Source organism: Nuphar pumila, chromosome 12 (genome assembly GCF_984573655.1).
Source record: "Nuphar pumila chromosome 12, dmNupPumi1.hap1.1, whole genome shotgun sequence".
In the NCBI taxonomy this organism is placed as follows: domain Eukaryota; kingdom Viridiplantae; phylum Streptophyta; class Magnoliopsida; order Nymphaeales; family Nymphaeaceae; genus Nuphar; species Nuphar pumila.
In genome coordinates this window covers 15,453,752-15,479,602 of record NC_143260.1, presented here as the reverse complement: position 1 = coordinate 15,479,602, position 25,851 = coordinate 15,453,752, and the positions used below count along the sequence as shown (strand labels likewise).

General features: G+C 36.7%; 1 protein-coding gene across 2 annotated transcripts; it reads left to right on the top strand.

Moving 5' to 3' along the window:
- Positions 1-1,228: 1,228 nt before the first annotated feature.
- Positions 1,229-25,152, top strand: COQ3 (coenzyme Q 3). 2 transcript variants are annotated; one of them, XM_089982679.1, is made up of 9 exons: positions 1,250-1,646; positions 1,753-1,842; positions 3,890-3,968; positions 11,732-11,809; positions 14,697-14,745; positions 15,839-15,888; positions 19,053-19,202; positions 24,372-24,452; positions 24,793-25,152. In XM_089982679.1, exons 1-9 carry the CDS (start codon positions 1,414-1,416, stop codon positions 24,916-24,918), a joined length of 936 nt encoding a protein of 311 aa, XP_089838805.1. In that variant the 5' UTR covers positions 1,250-1,413; the 3' UTR covers positions 24,919-25,152. The 2 variants fall into 2 exon arrangements, with proteins under 2 accessions (XP_089838806.1, XP_089838805.1); XM_089982680.1 differs by lacking the exon at positions 24,372-24,452 and having other exon boundaries at positions 1,229-1,646.
- The last annotated feature ends 699 nt before the right edge of the window (positions 25,153-25,851 follow it).

The following is a 25,851-nucleotide window of genomic DNA, read 5'->3' as shown; positions in this document are numbered from 1 at the left end:
TTTAACAAATCAAATGGCTTTTCTCAGTTCAAAACCCATTGTTTTCAATGGCGTTCAAATGTTTTTTTTCAAGTTCACATAAGTTTTGCATTCAAGCCCGAATCCGACTAAAAACTTGACCCGTTTAAGTGTAAATACGTGGTTTTAAGTTTGTCGGATCTGGGTTTGGTTTTAACTTTTTTTTATCTGACTCCGAATCTGATTAGGCCAAAGCGGATTAAGTCAGACTTGGTAATGCCTAGATCCGACCCGAACCATGTGGCACTTTACAAGAACATACATATTTCTTTAGAAAAATACGTGAATGCTTTTAGTTGTTGATGCTACGTCAGCAAAAGCTTCACCCCAGCTTTGCAGGAAATTCAAGTGTTGCAGACGGGCCGGGACCCGGGTGGGATTAGAGTTGACACTGGATTCAACTTTCAATGAGTGGGTCCAGTTATGAATTTGGATCGGACTGAAAATACATGGTAGAATTGCAGTTCCGGATCTGCCCCTTCTGACATTGTTCTGCAAAAAATGAGTCAAGTATGTTGTTTCTCCATGAAATTGATAAAAATGAGTTGGGTCGGATCTGATTCTAAGCCTATTTATTTATTCAGTTCTTTACTCGACCCTGCTAAATCCAACATTATCTGATCCAAATCTGACTTGTTCGTAAATCAGATATTATTTTTTGTGGACTCTATCTAGGGCTGCAAACAAATTGGATATAGTCTGGATCTTACATGATCTTCATGTGCATCTGACTTTTGTTTACTGAATCCAAATCCAAGTTCAAATACTTAAAAAAAAGCCTAATGGTTTAAGACTGCACAAAGATTCAAAATATTCGTGATAATGCTCGATCCACTAAAAGCATATCTTCTTACATGTAAAAAAACCAAGTGGATTTGATTTTGATCGAAATCCAAATTAAATTGAATATAAAATACTGATCCAACTAAGTGAACCCGAATCTGGTTCGAATGCACATTGCTGGGTATGCATCGGGTATCCGCTTGCAGCACACTTATGTCACAAATAGACGATGACACAAGGACGCCTGACGCTGATTCGACGCGCAAGCTCAATTTTTTTTGAAGAATATGACATGAGGACACATAATTCTTTTAATCAATAAAAAACTGTTTTTTTTTTATGTTTTAATATTAAAAGTAGATTCTTTATTGAAATAATTCATAAAATCATTTTTTTTAAATACAATTAAAACAGAATTAAAACATCAATCTTGGGTGTCGTTTCCGTGTCCTATCGTATCATGGTGACGTGCAGGCAGAATTACCTTCCGTCGGGTTGGAATCGGATAAAGATCTGACCCGCTTACACCCTACAGTGAGTGCTTCACGCCGGCACAGCGGAGTCAATTTCGCTTCCCTCTTCCCACGTCCCCGCTCTGCATCTCGATCGATCATGGCTTCCAGGGCATTGCTTCGACACCGCGAGATCGGACTCGCGTCGTTGTATTCAATCGCTAGTAGACTCACCTCCGGCACTCATTTCGCCAATCGGGATCGCCGGCGGCCTTTCTCACAGGAACCGTCCTCACCGGCTTCCGGCGGAGCACCCAAACCCACCGCAAAGCCCGTTGCATCGTCCTTGAAGGATTCCGAAGCCTCAAAATTCGCCGCCATCGCCGGAACCTGGTAACCCATGTCTCTTTCCTCTTCTTCTTGATTCCACCCTTTCATTTCATATGAAATATCAGTACAACGTGTTTTGATCTGTTGCCCTTTTGCATCCAATAACCAGGTGGGATCTTGAAGGGCCATTTAAGCCATTGCATGCAATGAATCCTACCAGGGTGTCTTTCATTCGTTCAGTGCTCTGTCGACATTTCAGGTTGTTAACTAAAGGTTTCTCTCCTAAATGTTTCAGTTTTCCTTGAATACTGTAGTTTTGTTTTGTTTTCGTCAATATACACATACAATATTACCTTCCTGTTTTAACAGATCGTTTCAGAATTCAGGAGTTGTTAGTTTGAGCCTTGCGAGCACCAGTTCTTTTATTCTCTTTGTTTGTCTCCTTTCCTATTTGAGTTAATTTAAGGTGATAGAGTTGCTTAAAGAATAGGGTGTATAGTACCTCTTACTTTATTAGGTATCTGACAACTTACAAATGCACAGACAAATATGTGCATATCCATGCACCTGTGCACACACAAATACATGCAAAAAGACATGGTAAATGATAGAGGCTGGGACAGAGAAGAGTCTCAGTTTATCACTGAAATCTAGAAGCTTTTGAAATGTTGTTTATCGGGGAAGTTCAGCGTGTCTGCCGACATTTCATGTAAATGCTTAGCAATAGCTACAATAACTTGCTTGTATTCATCGGCTATCCCAATTGCGTGAAGTTTACAACTGCTTCAACTGACAAGCCATGGTAGCTTAGTATTATTTTTTTCAGTGCAATAGCTTATTAGTTCTATATTTCAATCTTTTTGGACTCTGTTTTTTTCTTGATTAAAAAAGATTGAATGAGGTAATGGTACAACCCATGCTATTTGAGATAATTTATAGAAGCGGCATGACCAAAGATGTTGGTTGATTGCTTCTTCCTTCTTAGTATGTCTATGGGCAGGGGATACATCCCTTTGCATTTAAGTTCAAGTGAGTTAGAGGCCCTTCAATGAAGCCTAGCATCCAAACGCATTTACCTAAGCCTTAAATATATCACTGGCAAGAATATTTTTAATGTTGAAGTTAGTAGAGTGCCATATGATGACATCTATCCTTCGGCTTGGATACGCTCATGGATAACACAAACTGATCATATGGAATGTTGGATTATAATTTACTAATCAAATAAGTTCCAATAAATTGGCAATAAGTCATATTTATTATTTTATCAGTGAACCAGGCTGAATGCATTTGAAGGTTTTGATGTAGTATTTGCTAATTGGAACTACACAATGTAAGAAGTGTGTTATAATAAGATGTGCAGAGATAAATTTTCTCATAAATAACAAATTTCCCGGAGAAGTGCAGACACACGTATAAGGAACAAACTACAATCTGCTTCATATCAGAATACACCTCAGGAGCATTCTTCTGGTATTCTTAATGACAGAATTTGGTTATGATTTCCAATTCAGTAAGGGTGACCAGTTGCTGCCAATTCCCTGCATTCTTCCAGCAAGAAAGTGTGTCAGGAACAATCCCTTATTTAACTGCCTATACTTTTCCAAGGGGAGGTAAGTATTGGCATATACTTTTCCAAGTGTAATCTTTAGGCACTTTTTTATGCCAACAGGCTCCAAAAATGGCATTGGTCACTCCATCTACACTAAGTGATGCAATTGATGCCAAATTCATCTACCAAAAGAAATAAAAGGTGCCACTATTGAGGCCTTTCACACAAACTATGCACTGTAGTATGCCAGAGTTTCTTTTAGAGAGAGAGAGAGAGGGAGGTGGGAGTCATGGTGACCTCAGTTATGGTGCTTTCTGGCAATGGTAAAGCTAGAAAATGCCATGGATGATTCCATCCACCCAAAATTGAACAAAATCTCTTTTTTGGACAACATCACTGTTGAAAAATGAGTTCAATGAATCTCAAGAAGCATGCTTCTCAATAATTTTTTTTATCTGGGGTTTGATTTCCAGCTTTTTCTTTTTTGACCATGGTAGGCTATGTGGCTCCATTTTGACTGCATAATACCGACGATGGTGTTTCCCTGGCCTTGTTGTGGCCAAGGAATACTGGAAGAAGGGGAGTCCATAGCTAAATGGCAGTCTACCACATTACCTTTTGTCTCTTTCTCTCTCATGTGTATGTGCATATGTACACACATACTTGTGTGTGTGTGTGTGTGTATGTTGATGACTTCCTTCTTGTCTATTTTATTCCTTTTTTTGTGAATGCTTATAAGTTATCATCTATATAGGAAAGACCCGAGCAACCCTAGACCTTTAGAGGGATTGAAAATTGTTGATGTTGGTTGCGGAGGTGGTATTCTTTCTGAGGTAGGCTTCCTTATTCCTTTGGGTTTTTTATGTTGCAGTTTTCTGTTAGATATACTTTGTTGTTTCCTGAGGTGATGTGCATAATGTGGCAGAAAAGTACATATTCCTGCTAAGTTGAATCTCAATATGTAGTATCTGTTGGATTCATATATTGTTCTCAGATTGAAAGCTTTTAGGAAAGAAAACGCTGTAAATGTGATTTTTCTGTATGGTAACTTGAACTCAAATGTGCTACATGTCAATAATTGTATATTATTCTTAGTATGAAAGGATACTGGGATGAGGTTCCAGCCAGTAGTGTGCATTATATGGTTGAAGAGTATGTATTTTTGTGGTATTCTTGGGTTTGGACACTTCGTCATTATTCTATAACTGTTTGTGCATAACAAGTCTATATTGGTCAAAAACTTCAGGTAGAAGCATGGTTCATATTCTGTAATTGTTCTTTTTTTTTTTTTTTATTAAACTGCCATCCTACTGTATGTTATTGCTCTCAGAGATCTACCTTCACCTGCAAGAAACTTGTGATGTGCTGCTGCAGATGCAGTAAAGGAGGGTGGGGAGAGAAAGAAGCAAGGAAAGAGGAAGAGAGAACAAAAGGAGCAGATCTGGTGTTGGATGAGAAGTGTCCTAACCTCAGTCACTTTGGGGCATCAATGATTAATTTTCTAAACCGTCTAGTGACTTCTAGGAATAATTTACCATTATACCATGTTACAAATTAAATTTACAGCAAATGTATGTAAATGATACAGAAAGAAAAACATGAATATAAAAGTGCCACCATTGTTGATCCTCTGTTATCTTTCACACCCTCATTAAAGTGAGAATGGCCAATTACCATCTATTTTGACCATATATGTCACAAAAAATTTAAAGGCTTTTGTCATTATATCAGCAACTTGAAATTCAGTTCAGTAAAATTGTGGTTCCACTTCCTGATTTTCCTTCCCGTACAAAGTGCTAGTCTATCTCAGGGTGTTTGATTTGATCGCATCATTGGGGAATACTTCTGTTTCCTCAAAATGACATCTAACTTCATGACTTTCCAAGGTGGGCAGGGGGAATAACAAGTGGTTGGTTCATTATCTCGGCTAGCGGCCCAACACTTACTCTCAGGCAGATCGGTCTAAACCATATCATGGCAAGTCACTGCCATGATAGGGGAATTTATAGAAAAGGTCTTTTAATTGGCAAATCGCTGCCCTATGTGCTCAAGGAATAAAAAGGACACTGCTCATCTTCTTTTGTTTCTCACAATTGCATATAGTCATCTAAAAATGTTTTGGTTTTAACTCTTCTTGGCATATCCAAGCCTTGTCTGTTAAGAATTACTACTCCTTTATTTTCTTGTCTGATCTCTGATATTTGGATTAGTAAGGTGCTAATGTGTTTAGGTTCTAATATGTCATTGTTGCTTAGTATGTAGTAAGAAATGCCATATGTTGTTAGACAAGCATAGTGAATATGAGAAAGCATGACCCATAAACTAAGTCACACGGACTCGGCTATAAGGTCGCCACACCCGCGTCGACACGGGTGCGGCTTCGGACACGGGGCGGACACGGTCAACCAAGTGTCAGACTTGGTCAACGCATCGGGGCCGAGTTCATCCATATTTTGGACTCAATCAACTTTGATTGAGTCTATTTTGTCCATTTTTAGGGCAAAAGACGTATAAAAACTAAAAAAAAAGTGATCTTTTTATATATATATATAACAGTGTCCCCTAATGGGCACAACTTTGACCGAGTCTTATTATAGTTATATATATATTTAAAAATATATATACATATATATAGCCATGTCCCCGTGTCCAAAATTTTTGAAATTACTCCGCACCTGTGTCGCACCCGCACCTGCACCCATGTGACTATGAAAAGTCTTACACACAATCAAGTTTCCAAATAACTTGATATTCAAAACATATGCCAACACAAAATAGCATAAAAAAGCTTCACACCACAAGAGAGAACAAGTGTTTCAAATGCAAGGGGATAAAACCCTTTCATTAATTCACTATTACAATGGGCTCATTGCCCTTATTTATAATACATTACACTTTGAAAGAGTCGTTGGGCTATTCCCAACAACTCTAATTAGAGCTGTTGGGAATCAGCCCAACGACTCTTATTTGAGAGACTGTGTACACAGTCAGTGGCTGACTGTTGTACACTGTACACAGTCAGCTACTGACTGTGTACAGAAGGGGAACAAAAAGTGAAAATAAATAAATAAATAAAATGAGAAATTACAGAAATAAGAAAATAAAAATTACAAGAATATACATATATACATTAAATAGGTATTTATATACATATACTTATACATATACATATTCTTGTATTACAAAGAGTATGTATATGTATGTATGTATATATATATATATATATATATTCAAGTATATACATATATGTATTATTTTCTAACAGTCTCCCTCAAACTTATGGTGACATCACCGAAAGTTTGTCAAGTAAAAAGTTGAATCTTGGTGAGCACAGTGCCTTGGTGAAGAAATCCGCAAGTTGATATTCTGATGTCACGTAGGGAAGATCAATAATCTTCTTTAAATATTCTTCACGAACAAAATGATAATCCATCTCTATATGCTTGGTTCTTTCATGAAACATATGATTTCGAGCAATGTATATGGAGCTCTTGTTGTCACAGCATAATCTTGTAGGATTCTGAAGATGAATACCCATATCTGAAATTAGTTGTTGGAGCCACACGATTTCCATGGTAGTAGTTGTCATTGTTCTATATTCAACTTCTGTAGATGATAGTGACACCTGTTGTTGTTTCTTGCACTTCCATGAAATCAAAGATTCACATAGAAACACACAAAAACCAGTTGTTGAGTGTCTATTATTTGGATCCCCTCCCCAATCAGCATCAAAATATGCAATAAGATCTAAGGAGGAAGAAGATGATAGAAAAACTTCTTTATTTATTGTGCTTCTAATGTATTTGATAATTCACATCACTGCACTCATATGAGCTGATGTTGGAGCGTGTTGAAATTGACTAACTATATGTACAACATGAGCTATATGTACAATATGAGCTATATATGGTCTTGTAATACTCAAATACATAAGAGATCCCACGAGTTGTCTGAAGGGAGTTGGATTGTCTAAAGGAACTCTATCATCGGCTCGCATCTTCATTCCAACAGTCTCTGGGGTGTCAACAACTTTATCATCCGATAGTCCTGACCTGTCAATAATATCTGAAGCAAACTTTGTTTGTGACAATATGTACCCTCTGTTAGAGTATGATACTTCTATACCAAGAAAGTATGTTAGGAACCCAAGATCTGTCATTTCAAAAGAATTTTTTAAAAACTGTTTTACTTTCTTGATTTCTTCTTTTTCACTTCTTGTAATCAACATATCAACATATAAAAGTAAAATTATAATACCTGCAGAAGAATTCTTGATAAATAAAGCTATATCAGTATAGCATGGTTTAAAATCATATCTTGCAATAACATTGTTAAAAGTATCAAACCAAGCTTTAGGTGCTTGTTTGAGACCATACCGTGCTTTTTTGAATTTAAGTACTTTACCTGAAGGAATTATCAATCCAGGTGGAACATTCATGTATACTTCCTTATTAAGATTCTCATTCAAAAAGGGCATTTCTAACATCTATTTGAAATATATTCCAATTTTTAATAGCTGAAATAGCTACAAGCATTCGAACAGTGGTCATCCTGGCAACAAAAGCAAAAGTTTTTTCGTAATCCACTCCATATTCTTGAGAATATCCTTTGGCAACTAGCCTGGCTTTATGCCTTTTCAATGATCCATCACTTTTGGTTTTTACTTTAAAAACCCATCTACATCTTGTGGTCTTCTTTCCAATGGGTAAATTTAGAATTTCCCAAGTGTTGGCTTCTTTAAGAGTGTCTAATTCTATATGCATAGTTTTTATCCATTCGGGTAAATTTTTTGCTTCATTGTAACATGAGGTCTCAAAATATGAATGAATAGCTATAAGACATGCTCTATGTCTAGGAGAGAATGAGTCATAAGACGCAAATTTATTTAGAATTCTTGATGTTCGTTCAGATCTACGAATGGTGGTTTGTTATGAAGGAATTTCTAATGTTTCATTGTTACTTTGATTTACACTTTCATTGGTTGCATTTTGATTTCTTCTAGTGTATATTATTGGTTCAACTGTTCTATCTTCAATAGAAGATTCTACATAACTATTTTCATCACTAGACAACAGTTTAAACAAGAAAGAATAATCAAAATTTATGTCTTGTGACGTGTTTCCTTCAAATCCACTTTCATTTTCAACAAAATTAACATTTCTTGAAACAAAAAATTTAGCATTTTTGATATCGTAGCATTTAAATCATTTTTGTGTTTCAGAGTAACCAATGAACACATAGGGGATAGCCTTAGAGGATAGTTTATCTTCTTTATCATTTAAAACATAACATTTGCAACCAAAGATTCTCAGTCTTTGTTAGTCATATTGATATTTGAATAATTTTTCAAAAGGAATCTCATTTGACAAAGTTTTTGAAGACATCCTGTTTATGAGATATACCGCGGTTAATGCAGCTTCAGCCCAAAGATTTTTAGGAACATTTCTAGCAATAAGAAGGGTTCTTGTAGTTTCCATAATATGTCTGTGCTTTCTTTCTAAAATTTCGTTTTGTTGTGGGGTTCTATGACATGATTTTTGATGTAAAATTCTTTTATTTTTTAAAAATTGTTTAAACTCATTTGACAAATATTCTCCTCCAGAGTCAGTTCTGAGAATTTTGATCTTACTTTCAAATTGATTTTTAATCATGTTATGAAGGTTGCAAATACATCTGATTTAAACTTAAGAAAGTAAATCCAACAATATCTAATGAAGTCATCGATAAACACAACGTAGTAGGAGAATCCTCCTTTAGAAGCAACAGAAGCAGGACCCCACACATCTGAATAAACTAATTCAAAAGGCATTGAAGAGTAAAAAATTCTTTAACCATAAGACAGGGCTGTCATTTTACCGAGTAAACATTCTTTACATTCAAAATTATCTTTACAAAGATTCTTAGTAACCGGTACAAAATTTAATTTCCTTATATTTGGATGCCCAATTCTATAATAAACGATTCCTTTGGAATACAAAGAAAATATGTATGATAGAGATCTCCTTGCCTAGAACCTTCCCCAATCAATTTCCCTTATTGGCGATCCTGCACCCAACATTTACTTGATGAGAAAATGACATCATATCCATGATCCGAGATTTAAGAAGTTTTGGTATAAGTCTTATTATTGGAATGTAAAATTTGTTATGTTTTGACAAATCATTTTTAAAAGTTCCAACACCCTCTATTTCCAAGGCAGTGCCATCAGGAGTGAAAACAAAAGATGCATTCGAATTAGGTTGACATTCGGATAATATAGACTTATGTGGGGTCATATGAAAAGAAGCTCCTGAATCAAGAAGCTAAGAGCACGTACCAGGAGTAGAAGAGGATGCAATGACCGCTCCTGAAGTAGATCCTTTGAGTAATGGTTCCAATGCTTCCGTTAGTTAAGATAATGATTTGGTGAGGTCTTTGAGATTCAGAGTATCCTCATCTTGTTTTGATGGTGCAACAAAAGCACGTTTTTCTTGAGGCCTGTATTTGTATCTAGGACATTGAGGCCTAATATGACCAGGTTCATTATAGTTATGGCAAATGATTTTTTATTCTTCTCTATTCTTGCTAAAATGAGGAGGTTTATATGACTTGATATGATGCCCTGGTTTTGATGCGGCAAGTGTGCAATCCTCTTCTTGGCCATTACTAAAAGTAGCAAACACACTAACATTTTTACTCATATTTAGTATAGTTTCTTCTCCACGAATCTCATGAATAGGAGGAGGAGACGAAGATGATAGCAAGGAGGCCTTTGTTTGTTCAAACTCGGGTCTCAAACCATAGAGAAAAGCGAAGAGTCTATCTTCTTCAACTTGAACTCTTCGCATTTCTATACACTTACCTTCCCATTTGGGTTCAAATTGGGCAAGTTGGGTCTATATGTAAGATAACTCTATAAAGTAATCTCTTACATTTTTATCTCTTTGTTTGATATTTCTAACTTTTTCTAGGAGATAATACTTGTGGGCCATATCTTTTTCGGTAAACATACCTCTAAGATATTCCCATGCTTCATTTGCCTTTTTGTAGCATAATATGTTTGAGACAATTTTTGTCTTAACTCCACTTAGCATCCATGAAAGAATTTTTGCGTTTTTCATTTTCCATTCATCCAATTTCTTGTAATATTCTTCCATAGATTTGTTTCTTTCGTCAAGACTAGTCTCAATCCCATTTTCACCTAATGTAATTTTGAGAGTAGGTTTAAGAATAGTACCTCTTACGAATCCCCACAAACCTTGACTCTTGATAAATGTCTCCAAGTGTCCCGCCCAAATGTTATAGTTGCTTCAAGTTTGAATGACGGAATAAAGTTGGAGTTGCTTGTATTGTGTGGAAAAAATTCACCCATAGTGAATTAGAAGAGAAAAACTAATCACCACCACGAATGAGAGTAAACACGCTTTTCAAGGCAACCCACCAATGCACGGTTGATCATACACCAAGCTCTGATACCATGTGAAAAGTCTTACACACAATCAAGTTTCCAAATAACGTGATATTCAAAACATATGCCAACACAAAATAGCATAAAAAAGCTTCACACCACAAGAGAGAACAAGTGCTTCAAATGCAAGGGTATAAAACCCTTTCATTAATTCACTATTACAATGGGCTCATTGCCCTTATTTATAATACATTACACTTTGAAAGAGTCGTTGGGCTATTCCCAACAGCTCTAATTAGAGCTGTTGGGAATCAGCCCAACGACTCTTATTTGACAGACTGTGTACACAGTCAGTGGCTGACTGTTGTACACTGTACACAGTCAGCTACTGACTGTGTACAGAAAGGGAACAAAAAGTGAAAATAAATAAATAAATAAAATGAGAAATTACAGAAATAAGAAAATAAAAATTACAAGAATATACGTATATACATATACTTATACATATTCTTGTATTACAAAGAGTATGTATATGTATGTATATATATATATTCAAGTATATACATATATGTATTATTTTCTAACAGTGACATAGCCCATAAATATCTTCAACTTTCTTGACAAGGATGGCATGGCAAAATCTAATTGTTTATTGTATTCTTCATCAAGGAACATCTTGGGAGATCTTAAGAAACAATTTCTGAAGAAAAATGATAAAGAAAAAACTTAGTGAATTTTAATATAAATAAAGGAAAAAGTTGAAGGGAAAAATATAAAACTATTTTTCCAATTTATCCATGTTTCTACAAAAAATCTTGGAATCTCCTGCTGTTATTGTGATTATATCTAGACAATCTAACTTGACGATATTTTAGAAATATCATGAAATTTTATGGATTTTTGGCTTTGTAAAAAATTAACAAAGATATAGGATAGTTTCAAATTATGCAATATATTTATTTTTAAGGTTTTCTTTGGATCATTTGAATGGGGGTTCAGAATTCCTGAAGTTGTACGTCTGTTGTATTTGTTTGAGTTGCCTTTATATATTTTTAATGGTAAATAAATAATGTAATAGTCATTATTTATTGATTACTTAATTTCATTATATTAATTTTTTATGGGAAGACTATATGCATGCACTAATGTATTGTTTTTGAGATACTATTGTCACTTATACTGCTACATCAACTTTTAATTCTCAAACAGTCATTGGCTCGGATGGGAGCTATAGTTACTGGGGTTGATGCAGTGGAGGGAAACATCAAATTAGCAAGCTTTCATTCAGTATGTTGGTTTTTATATTAAAATATTTGCATAGTTTTCTTGAGATTACAATTCGTGGCATTCTATCTGCAATCTTATTAAGGTTTATGTTTTGATATGGTTAGCGTACTTGAGTTAACATGCATTCTGAAGCTTTCTCAAATTTGATGTCGTGGATTTTATAACTCATTGTTATTTGGAAAAATGACAGAATTTGTAAATCAATCAAAACATCTATCTCCACCCCACTCCTAAACTCCCTTAATTTTGTGAAGAGTTGCACGTACTCTGGTAGTTTCATCTATCTTTCAGGAAGACACATTTATGTTTGTTCATAGCAACTCACAACTCATCTTCATGTATAAATAGTAACAAAGGGTAGTCATTCAAAGAAAGGTGTAAGAAGTCATACATTAAATTTACCGCCTGTGTAAAGTTTGGCATCTTTCACTGTGATTTCTTCTGGCTTATTCTATTTCCACGACTTTTTACAATTGGAAACTGGAAACATGCATTAGGGTTAGGTCATTTCAAATGGGGGCACAAGGGAGAAGAAACTCAGTTTGTTCTCATTAGATTGAAAAGAACGAAAACCCTACTTCTTAACTCACAATGTTACAAGTAAAAACAAGAAAAACAAAAATAGGACTAAACTACCCCTTACAATAAGATAATATACAAAAGAATGTTTAAGTAACAAAGGGGGTTAGCACAAGCCAATACACCTATTTTACTTAAGTTTCAACACTCCCCTTCAATTTTGGAATGATGTAAAGGGATCATTCTGAGTTTGGAAAGAAAAGAGTTGAAATGTGAAAGAGTCCGACTCTTAGTAAATACATCTGCAATTTGATTCTTTGAACTCACATGTTCCAAAGCAATAACTCCATCTTCATAAGACCTTGTATAATGACAATCTATTTCAATGTGCTTTGTTTGCTCATGAAATTTTGGATTCTTTGCAATATAAATAACACTCATATTGTCACAATATAACTGAGTCTTGTCTATACTGGAGATTCCCAACTCATTCAATAACCATCATATCCAAATAATCTCAGTAGCGACTTAAGCCATAGCATTGCATTTTGCTTATGTTGTGGATAAAGCTACCCTATGTTGTTTCTTTCTTTTCCATGAAATCAGGGAGCTTCCAAAAAAAAATACAGAAGTAGTAGCGGAGAGTCAATTCCGAGTAGAGCCTCCAAAATCAGTATCACAAAAGGCTCTTGACACTTTGTCAGATGATGATGAGAAGAACATACCATAGTGCATGGTGTCTATCACATATCTGATGATCCTCAGTACAACGGCTAAGTGAACTGTCCTAAGAGCACTTATAAATTAACTTAATACATGAACTGCATAGGTAATATCTGACTTGGATATGGTCAAGTATATGAGACTTCCAACTAGCTGCCTTCTTCAAATTTACTTTCATGGAAGAATTGACTCTTTTTATTCATCTGTCAGTCTTGCCTTCACCACGAAATCGGTGGCATACTTATGTTGAGACAAGTACAATTTCCTTAGTGAGTATGTTATCTACAGACCAAGAAAATATTTTAAAAGCCCAAAGTCTTTGATCTCAAACATGCTGGCCAACTTTTCCTTGGTCTCCGTAACTCTCTCCATGTCATTTCCTCTGAGTATCATATCATCTACATAAATAAGTAATATGCATTTCCCGAGCATAGAGAAAGACACAAGCAAGGCAGGGTTATTATGACTGCTTAAATCCAAGTGATTTCGCAGTTGAACTAAACTTTTTAAACCAGGCTCATGGTGCTTGTTTGAGTCCATATAATGCTCTCCGAAGTTTACAAACCCTATCTTCTGGATCTGAATATCCTTATGGCAGCTCCATATATAGTTCTTCTTTCGGGTCTCTGTTCAAGAAGGCATTCTTGACATCCAACAGTCACAAATTTTATTGTTGTACTGCAACCACAACAAGCAATAGACAAATAGTTGTCATATGAGCCACAAGAGCGAAGGTTTCAACAAAATCAAAGGAGAGAGAGAGAGAAACTTTCTTGGGACGAGGCACGCTTTTTGCGCCTAGAGGCGCATTTTTAACAACCATGAGTCACACATGCACAAAGAATGCATACATTTGAGAAGGGGCTTTGTCCCATTTATATACAAAGGAGAGAGAGAGAGAGAGAGAGAGAGAGAGAGAGAGAGTCTTAACAGCTAGTGAATCTAGCTAGCCATTGGACTCTCTAACGGCTAGCTCCTCTTAGTTTAAAAAATAAAACAAAAAAAAATAAAAAATAAGAAAAAGGAAAAAGACAAAAAAGGGCTCCTAAGCTGAAGTGCATATTATCTCTAGCACATTGTTTATGACATAGCAAACACCTATTATATCCTAGCATATATATATAGAGAGAGAGACAGAGACACACACGCACAAGCATATGCATATACTTATACATATTTAAATTATAAGTATTCATACATTATTAACAGTTCTTGCATCAAATCACTGATGAAACTTACTCCTGAGTGCTTAGTTAAGTCCCATTGCTTTTTTGTTTTGTAGTAACTTTACAGTCAAATTTGCTTTTGGTATTTCTCTAGAGACAGTTCTTCTAAATGGCATTCTTTTCTCTTAAACTTCTCATGTGAAGTTTTTTTCCTGTGAATTTAGGTGAAATTTTATAAAATCTCTCTCTCTCTCTCTCCCCTTGTGATGAACATGAATGGAGAATATCCTTTCTTTAAGTCCCTGCAGGCCATTTTGCTCAAAATGATGCATACTTTTGAACTGGCTGCAACTATTTCTTGGATTCGGGAATAATTCTTATAATTTCGCTCTAAGATTAACTGTCTTATGGTGCTTGGGAAGTTTGCAATGCATGAGCTATTACTGTTCACGTTCTTATATGTTTACCATCTTGAGCAGAAATTGGACCCAGAAACCGCATCGATTGAATATTGTTGTTCAACAGCAGGTGTCTTCTCATCTTTTGTTCAATTTTTAATAAATTGCCTCAGTTTATCTAATCTATAACACTTACAAAATGATATCCATTGATGTGTATTTTAGTGTACAAATGTCAACTTATATATCCTGTGAAGAAATTCCTTACATAAAATAATGTCTTGCTATTATTATATTGTTTTTTATGTTAACCGGCCATGCCACTTGATGCAAAATATTAAAACTAAAATTCTGATCAAGGACGGTTGTCATAATTGGCTGCTGCCTACTGAAGGATGATGTCAAATAATTGATGAGCTTGTCTGATATTATATCTGCAGTAGAAGAAAAAAAACTTTTTGGTGCATATAAAAGAGAACTAAATAAAAGCGATACAACATAACTTTTTTGGAGATTTTATAAAAGGAGGGAAAGCCTGTGAAATCCTTAAAAATTTTGTACAAGTTTTGCTCTTTCATTGGCTTTTCTTGCCCTTGCCGTTCTCAGAAATTTAAGTCCATGGACTTGGTGATATTGGTGAACAGTTGTTTGGATATAGCCCAAAACTACCGTTTATTTGTTAAATCAAGCTAATTATTAGTCATTTGATTGCATCAAATTGTCAAGGTCTAAAGAATGGCTGCAAACACCTATGTTTTTCTGTGGGTTTATGATGGACTGAATGTGATGAGCTCACATATTATAGTTAACTATGGTATCATTTTGTGATTCTTTGTGATCAGGCTGGAAATGAAACAGCATTCTTTTCTGTTTTTTCTTTTTTGTGAACATGAACTACCTCTGCAGTGTAATTTTCTCTTTTGTTCCTCTACTTTAACAATGTATTGGCTTGCTGACATGAAAATATGCATTTGTCAAGACATCAGGCTTAAGACAACTTGGTCATACAACATGGGACTAAATCCAAGTCTATCGAATCTAGATTCATGCCATGATTTCCTGTCAAGTGTACCTTTGTTTCCATCCTTTAAGTGGTCCATATATGAATCTGATACTGTCAATGCTAGAGAGTAATTTGTTTTATCCTATGTTTTGTTTAGAGGTTCATATTGAACCTTGTTTTGAGCTTGTGTTGGCTAATATTCATATGAATATGTGGACAGAGCAATTGGTTGAAAATCAAAGAAAATTTGATGCAGTGGTGGCACTTGAGGTATTTGTCAATGTCTACTATTGTGAATGTTGGCTATGGATTTAGTGTACTTTGAATAATTAATAAATTGTTTTTTTTATTATGAAATTTCCCCATGGTAGTGTAGTGTGCTTTCTTTGGAAATACACTTTTGACGACTATATGGAAAACCTGAGCAACAAAGTTCAGCATTCGCTATTATATTTTGTACCCGAGCAATAAAACAATCAAGTTCCGACATTGTTTCATGGCCGAGGTATTTAGAAGGGACTTGTATGGAATGCTTTGGCTCATGCAAGTGTTTGTTCTAGGTCTCGATATTCTATACATCAAAGAATGATTCATGTGTCAGTGAAACTTCCTAAAAAATCTTTAGCCTTAGTCTGCAAATTAGAGAAATATTGATGTGGGGAATTCAGAAGTATACCTAAAAGGAATGACAAACACCCGATATCAGTAATGAAATACGGAAATAAGTCTGAGTGGGAAGTGGGTGAAAGGGTTGTGGATCATATGATCATTATTTAATGAACATATTACATTTTTCTTTTGAAGGAAAGTAAACTTTCAAAAACTCTAAATTAAAAGAAATGTGATGTCAAAGACTCATCACCACAAAGAGAATAAATACAAATAAAAAAGAGAACAAAACAAAAAACATAAGAATAGATAAGTGTCTAATCCATTCATTGATTTTATCCCTATCTGAGGTTCTCGAATCCAGTAAACATCCAGGTTGGTCTAATAATCACAAAGATATAGACCAGATGACTCAGAATTCTAAAGGGCCTGACCAGAGGTTCACACCTTATACCTTTTAAAATTTTTGTGTTTCACCAAGCCAATGTCACTATTTTACAAATCATGAACCATCTTTCTTTTCATGTCTCACCTGATCAGCAAGCAAAACTTGTGTCAGCAATTTGATTCCCGAGAAATCCCAGTTCCAATCATACCATTCCAGATTTAGTACCTTTTCAAGAAAATGTGCATTCTGCAAATAAATGGAAAGCCTACTTTTCCTCAGACTGGCACATGAACATTAGCTGGCAAATTGTAAATTTGTAATCCGTACCTTTTAAGGTTCAGTTGAGTAGCCAGCAGATCAACCAATATAAGCCAAGAAAGCATTTATGTTCTTTGGCTGCACACCCCCCCACCTGCTCCATATTATTGTCTTTGGAAAATATGATGTGTCCAGTAGAGAAAGGCGACCTCTTTTGACAGAATAAAGGGCATTCTTGGTAACCTTCATATGATCCCATCTGGGCCCTCTGTTTTGCTCTCTAAACTTCCGACAATCCTCATGGTAGTTGTTTGCAAGTTGTCCACCTATTTTATTTTTTGGGGCTTGTTGTTGCTGGCACAATTAAAGGGATTGGTAGTATGATCCGGGCAATATAGTTTGCAAATAGTAAACTTCTTATTTATCTTGGAGGTTCCACCGGTGGTGTTGCCATAAAATTGGTTATTTAGGTAGATATAATCCTGTCTGTGGGGTTCATAACGACTTAGAATTTTTTGCCATAGGCAGATGACTTGGTTAGACATTTTTTTTCCGTAAGTTGTATAAACAGTGGGATGTCAGTGGCTTGAGAACCACTCCCCACTCAATATAGGCATATCACGGCGGATCATTCCACTAATGAAATAGTGGAAGTAGTAAAAACAATGCTCCTATGGGCTTACAAGATTGCAATCACAAAAGTGCACAAGCACAACCCAATGCCGCCAAGGGATTAACAAAATCACACTCACAATGTGCACAAGCACAAGTCCACTAAAAGACAACACAAATAGCCAACAAAGGGCAAGGACAAGAGTAAAAATATAGATCTGTATTGAGAAAATGCTTGAATAAAAAACATAAAAGAATAGGAGGGAACACCCCGTATATATACAACTTAAGGGGAAGGAGAGGGACCATTGGGAGCTCCCAATAGAGTTGTCAGAAATATGACCGTGGGGAGTCCCAACGACTGTATGGTCATTTTGACCATAGAGCCCCCAATGGTTCTCCGTGGATGCCCACATCATGTAATTTGTGCCATTTAGCTTGAAGGAGAGATCAATTTTTTGTTCATGCTCCATTCTTGAAGAGAGGGAAGAAGAAATAATGTGCAAAAACACGTTTGAAGAAGCTTTTGCTCACTTTGAATCACCACGAACACATGATCACTTTGAAGATGCTTTTCCTCAATAACCCGATGGCTTTGATACCGTGTAATGAAGTAACAGTTGTAAAAACAATGCCCCTAAGGGCTTACAAGATTGCAATCACAAAAGTGTGCAAGCACAATCCAATGCCACTAAGGGCTTAACAAGATAACACTCACAATGTGCACAAACACAAGTCCACTAAGGGACAACACAAATAGCCAATAAAGGGCAAACATAAGAGTAAAAAATATAGATCTGTATTGAGAAAATGCTTAAGTAAAAAACATAAAAGAATAGGAGGGAACACTCCATATATATACAGAGTTGTAAGAAATATGACCATTGGGAGTCCCCTATATGGTCATTTTGACCATAGAGCCCCCAATGGTTCTCCATAATAACAAAACATAAAAATAAAAAAAGAATAGAAAAACAAACTGTTAAAAAACAGTTTTATTACATGTATGTGAAATGACTAAAATGCCCCTATAGAGCATTTACCTATATATATATACATACATCTATTTTAACACATTCATCCATGTTTTCTGACTTTTTCAGAATCTTCATGGGTTAGTAGTTAATCCTCACTTCCAATATCCAAAATATTCAACTACAGTGTTTAGTCATATTATAGGAAATGTTTTGCGTAATATGGGCCGACCATCTATGGTGCTAACTGCTAAGCAGAAAAAGATTTTCTTACGTTCTTTCTGAAAAATACTAAAATAAGGGTGCGGACCTAGTGTATTCCAATCTTCATGAACAAGAGTTATGTGGTATTTTCATGATTTGTTATTGGAAATTAAACTAGTCTATAAACTACTGCAATTTTATTTTAAATACTTTTGAGAAATTCCATAACATCCTAGTCCTTTGGATGTATTTGGACCTTAATTTTTTGTGAATCAATCCCAATAAATAGATGCTATGGATTATGAATGTGCTGGTCAATGAGCATGAAGCATATTACAGAAAATCAGATATGCTAAACTCTTAATGGCTTTATTAAAGTCTTTTTCCAGGTGATAGAGCATGTTAATGATCCAGCAGAATTCTGCAAATCTTTGGCGAACCTGACTGTAACTAATGGGGCAACAGTGATATCAACAATCAACCGCTCAATGAGGGCATATGCCACGGCTATTGTTGCAGCAGAGTACATCCTCCACTGGGTACTGCTTTATAACTTTGTTTTATGTCACATATGCCAGATTGGGAATATTTTTTTATTAATTTCATTAAGAAAACTTGTAAGAACTTTAAAGTGTATACTTGCAAATCTTTTGGCATACCACCAATCTCCATGAAAAGTGATGCTCCTTATGGCTTCTGCCATGTAATTTTTACCACCAATGTCCATTAAAAAGGTTTTCTTGTAGAATGTCCATATCCATGTCAAGGTTAATCTTATGATGTGTCATCCAATAAATTATTTCAAATCATGGAATATTTCCTGAGTTGCAGCTTATTGTTAGTGTGTTTCTTAGTGATGGCCATGTTCTATAAGGTCCCTGAATGTTCCCATTTGATTGAAGAATACCTGGATGACTGGATGTAAAGTTTCATCTCCCAAGGCAGCAGCTACTTGTCGGTTCTTTATCTGAAACCTGGTAACAATTGGCTGGTTTTCAAACAGTTCGAGCTGAACAGTTGTTGTGAATCTGCTAGAAATCGATCCAAGAGACGTACCCTGCAGCACTCGTTAGAGAGAAAGGAAAGAGAAAGAGAGTATGAAGGGAATAGGGTTGTGCCTCCTAGGTCATGCCCAAGTGATCCTTTTATATTAAACAAATCAAGGGACAAAAATGCCCTTATATACAGGTATGAAATACAAATATATCACAAGATAGAATGATTACAAAAATACCCTTGGACATCTATTCTTAACACGCCACCTCAAACTGCACATGGACTGTTCAGGACCATGGACAGTTTGGCTTTAAGAAACCAATGCCTTGCTCTTGTCAAGGGCTTGGTAAATAGATCTGTTGTTTGATCTTCACCCTTAATGAATAGAGGATGAATTTCCTTACTTTTCACCTTTTCCCTTATAAAATGTTAGTCCAATTTGACATGTTTCATTTTTCTATGCTGAATCGGATTGGAAGCTATTGCAATAGCACTTCTATTGTTACAAAATAACAACGATCTAGTGATGGGTTGCTGCAATGAAGAGAGAAGATGATGGATCCATAAAACTTCCACTGTAACAGTTGCCATGGCCCTGTATTCTGCCTCCATACTTGATCTGGCTACATTTCGCTGCTTATGGCTAGCCCATGATACAAGGTGATCTCCTAGAAAAACTCCATATCCTATCACCGAGCACCATGTCACAGAGTTTCCTGCCCTGTCAGCGTCAAAATAAGCCTATATAACCAAAGAGAGACCTGCACTTCTATCTACTTGCTCTCTATAATCTAGTCCATCCAGAAGAGTTCCCTTAATGTACCTCAATATTCGTTTGGCTGCATCCATGTGGCTGCTTTTGGGCTCATGCATAAACTGAGATACTTGGTTCACAACAAAAACCAAGTCTGGCCGAGTAAAGGTGAGATACTACATTTCACCAACTAGGCTCCTAAAAACATGTGGTTTGCTAACAACTTCATCGTGTGGAGTATCCAACTCCATTTTTGTATTTACCACAATAGGTGTGGAAACAGGTTTACAATCCAACATAACAAACCTGTTGAGAAGATCAAGAGCATACTTGTGTTGCGTGAGAGATATAACCTTGATTGTCCTGTCAACCTCAACTTCCAAGAAATACCTAAGGGTACCCAAAGCTTTCATATGGAACTTGGAGTTAAGAAAGACCTTCAGCTCTGTAATTCGAGAGCTATTAATCCTTGTGATGATGATGTCATCAACTTAGACCAACACTATTCTGAGATGTCATCGATCATAGTGAATGAACAATGAGTGGTCACACTGGTTTCTGATAAAACCAAGACTGCATAAGGCACTACTGAAGGTTTCGAACCATGCACGTGATGCCTGTTTGAGGCCATAAAACAGTTTTTTTAACCTGATCACTATATTTCAATTGCCTCCTTGTGCATATCCCAGTGGATGCTCCATATATACCTCTTCATGGAGCATTCCGTGAAGAAATGTATTCTTCACATCCAACTGGCTTAACCCCTAGTCATAGGTGACTACAAGAGAGATAACAACTCGAATGGTTCCCATCCGTATTACAGAGCTGAGTGTTCAATCAAAATCTAGCCCATGCTCCTGTGTATATCCCTTTGCCACCAAGCGTGCCTTGTAGTGTTCTATGCTCCCATCACTCTTATACTTAATCTTATATACCCAGTGACACCCTAAAATATTTTTATTATCTCCTCATTCATAGCTTCAATACATTGTTGGTTCTGGCATGCCTCATGATAGAACCTCAGTTCCTTTTCTTAAAGAAGATTTGATGTAAAAAGCTGAAATTCTACTGAGAAAGCACCATAAGACACCCAATGTTCCTCAGATTCAGTTGGTACCTCATTCACAATAGCATTAGGAGGGGGCGATTCTAGTGGCTGCACATAACATTCTGCTGAGACTAGTGGAAGCTCTTTTGGGATTCCATCCTCCTTTTGAGTTTGACTAGACTTTCTTCGGGCATACACCTGGGGATAAAACTTAAAGCCTGAAGAAGATGTTTGTTTGGAAGCCGGCTGGACAGACTTATTTGGATCAACACATTGGTTATTCTCTTGCAACAGCAACTGGTTCGTAGTCTTTTCTTCAAACGTTTTGGTACTGGGCCAAAAGAAGTGACCAAAATCTTTTAACTTGACTTGATTTTCAACAACACTAGTGGATACATAATCATCTTCATGGAAAATGACATGCCTGAAAATTATTAGTTTGTGGGAAACATGATTAAAACATCTATATCCCAAGTATTCATCATCATATCCCAAAAACTGGCATTCTTGGGCTCTAGGAGAAAGCTTGTTTTGTAATGATGCATGAATTTGCACAAAACACTTGCTTCCAAAAGACCGCATGATAGAATAATTTAGAGGTTTTCTATAGAGCAAAGAGAAAGTACTTTCTCCTCCCAAATTAGTCAGGAGCATAGATTAATGCAATATACCACTGTATGGAAAGCTTTAGTCCAAAGATCCTTTTTGATATGAGAATCCATCAATATAGTTATGGTTGTCTCAACTATATGTCGATGTTTTCTCTTAGCTACTTCGCTTTGTTGAGATGTTTTCGGACAAGACATATCTCGTAATCTGTCACATGGGTGCGGGTGCGGGGGTGCGGCAAAAAATATATATATATATATATATATATATATATATATATATATATATAATTTAAGTTTTAAGTTTTAACAGTTAACAACATTAACACTAATGAAATAAAAAACAATTATCACAATATCGTCAAATCAATTCATCATCATGCATGCAATAAATCAAATTAACAATCTACAATTCTATTTTACATCATAAAAACCAACACTACAATCTGCAATTCATCATCCATGCGCCCTCTTTGTGCAGGGGAGAGGCCGAGCCCCCTCCCTATGCTCCCTGTTGGTAGGGGAGGGGCCGAGCCCCCTCTCTGCGCTCTCTGTTGGCAGGGGAGGGTTCCAGTCGCCTCCTTGCGCCCTCTTTGTGCAGGGGAGGGGCCGAGCCCCCTCCCTGCGCCCTCTTTGTGTAGGGGAGGGGTCAAAGAGAAGAGCAGAGGGAGTCAAAGTGGAGAGAGAGTACCTGAGGAGGAGAGGTCCGACGTAGCGGTCGACGTCGGCGTCGGTGTCCGGCGAAGAGGTCGATCGCCGATCGGCTTCGGCTTCAGGAGAGAGGTCGGGAGGAGAGGAAGGGAGGATTAGGGCAAAAAAAAATTGCCCTAATCCTCCTCTTCGCCACCCTTTTCATCGGGCGATTTTTTTTTTAAGTCTAAAACTGGACAAAATGACCCTAGGTGCATTGACCACACCCATGGTCGGGTTGACCTCACCGGATGCCGCACCCGCGTAGCATCGCGTCGACACAGGTGCGGCACTTGGTTGGCCGAATCCCTGTGACTTAGCTTGTAATATACCATTCTCATATAAATAGTTAGTAAATGCGAGAGACATTCGCCACAACTGTCACAACGAAAACACTGGATGTTTCTGGAAAATTGAGTTTCAACATAGGACTTAAACTTTTGGAACACTTGCAATACCTCATCTTTATGTTTTAAGAAGTATATCCAAGTATATTTAGTGAAGTCATTGACAAAAATCACATAAAACTTAGACTTGGATATAGACAACATGAGTGCTAGTCCCCATACATCAGAATGTACAAATTCAAAAGGAAACAAAGCTCTTTTATTAGATAATTCAAAAGACAATTCATGACTTACATTTGCGACAATTGAAACATAAAAATGACACATTTTTAGTCTTATCTCGCAATGAGATAAGCTCTTTATTACATAAGATTTGAATAAAATTTGAACTGCAATGACCAAGACTATGATGCCATAATTGGGCTTCTTTATTAACTTTCGCGACTTCAGAAACTAACGAAGAGGAACTGAAACTGAAACTAGGACTTTTTTGAGCTTCGTGCATGACATAGAGATTCTTTTTTTTTCTCCTTCAACGAGGATCTCCTTCGTAAGAGGGTCCTTCACAGTTGATGATTGAACACCATAGCGAAGAGCACCATCCAAACTCATTCGCCGGTGCCTAGGCATTCACTCGCTTAGCCCCGAGTCACCATACTCAGTTGGAATTACCTAATGTGATCCTTGAGGAAATTAACTCTAACCCACACGCACTCCCGTGCGTCCAGCCGCTACGCGTGGGACAATCTTGCAAGTCGAGAGGTCCTTAACCAAATCTCCAAAGGCAACATCCTCTAATCCACTGACATTGCTTAACCGAACAACGCTCCACGTCTGTGCCGCCACACAACGATGCACTAACGACGATACCGATGCCTATCGCATGTCATGCTACCACCGCACGTCACCAATCAAGCAAGCGCATACCGCGCATTCCTACACTCGATGCATTTTTGACTCAGTAGAGCTCTGCACTGCACATGCCCCATTCCGAAAGATCGGCCCGGGACAATTGCAATGCTGTCGATTAAAAACAGAAAGATGCTTGGAAATTTCTCTTATGTACAAATACTTATGCAGTGTGTTGGCCCACACCTCTTCAGGTTTCTGAGTTTGTGAGATGTAAACCATATCATCGAGACTATAGTAACATTTCCTTACCATATCTGACCAAAAACCACACAACCATCCTTCGTTGCCAGTGATGAGATATCCTCTTATTTCCCGTATATTTTTCAATGACACTAATGTCTGTCATCATCCAGCTTCCAAAAGGCACACATCAGTGGACAAGTTTCCTTACTCCAGAAGAACTCGTCTTGCTCCTTCAACGTGCTTCACTATCTGTAATTTACCTTTTAACCCCTTTTTGTTTTAATCATTTTGACACAGCATTAGAAGAAGTTGCACTTGGTATGCATGTTCTGGAAAGAGCACTGGAGCAGTACCAAGATAGCTACCTGCTACTGGTGGTATTTGTTCATGTTTTCCAGCTTCCCCATGTTTAAAGAAAATCTGATGCCAAGATGGTTAGTGCTGTGATGTCTTGGTTTCAGATCTTACAAATGACTATGGGAAAAAAAATACCAAGTTGCTTGCTGGTTAATTATTTTGAGTTGTTTGTTGGTTCAAAAAACATCCATCCATGATCCATATTTTGATTCATGTTAGAATATGTTTTTCCAGGTACAGGAAATGGCAGGGTTTACATATAACCCATTAACAGGTGGATGGACTCTTTCTGATGATGTGGGTGTAAATTTTATCGCTTTTGGTACTAAGAACAGTGAACAGGAGTGTAGTCAACTCTGATAGTTAATGAACTTTTTTCTTTGACTTGTTTTCTACTTGTCTCTGCTCTGCGAGATATTTTGCTGTTGAATTCCTAAAGGTTGCTTTTATGTCCATTGCCTATAGGCGGGTTTTGATCCTAGTGAAAAACATCTACTAACATAAATTTCTATTTAATAGTTATTTCTGTATTAATATTTCTGTATCTGGACTGAACTTATCACAAATTGAAGTCTACATGGAGTTTGTTACCCATCTAAGTCTGCAGAGAAGAGGGAATTTCCTGTAAACTTTAATGCTGGATTTGCATTACTATGTATGACTGCAAGCTACATGTCAAAGTATTAAGGCTTAAGCTTTCTCTGAGCTCACTTCATTGGTACTTCCAAATCCTGATAACTGTGGGCCCACTGAAGTGAGTGGAATTGCTTTAGTACGTATGGCTTCCTCATACATGCCAAAGTTGTAAAGCTTAAGCTCAGACTGAACTCACCCAGGTGCCTGTTGGCCTGTTAAAGTGACTGAATTCGTGACCACCCCTACCCCTCCCAAAGTTATCATGTCCTTTCCAAATTTATTCCTTGAGGCACATTAACCTTAAGCTGAGAACCATACAATTTGTTTTGTATTCTTCCTGCTCCACTGTAGCAATGTAGATTTGATCAAGTGAATCTTCCCAATATCTATAGTTTCAGGTGTTGGATAATAAAGATTCTATGACATTCTCCACATTTAACTCTTGCTCAAGGTTCTGTGTTTTGTACTAAATATAAAAGATCATATTCATAAGGTTTGATTCAAAAAACATGCGATGAAACATCCAAAAACTAGTATGGCTCATAGAGGTCCTTACACAAGTTGTACCTCGAGATAGAAAGGAATGGAAAAATAACACTCCCTCCACATGTGGTTGGGATAAGGTTTGATGATGACAGGTACTTACACATTGGTTAG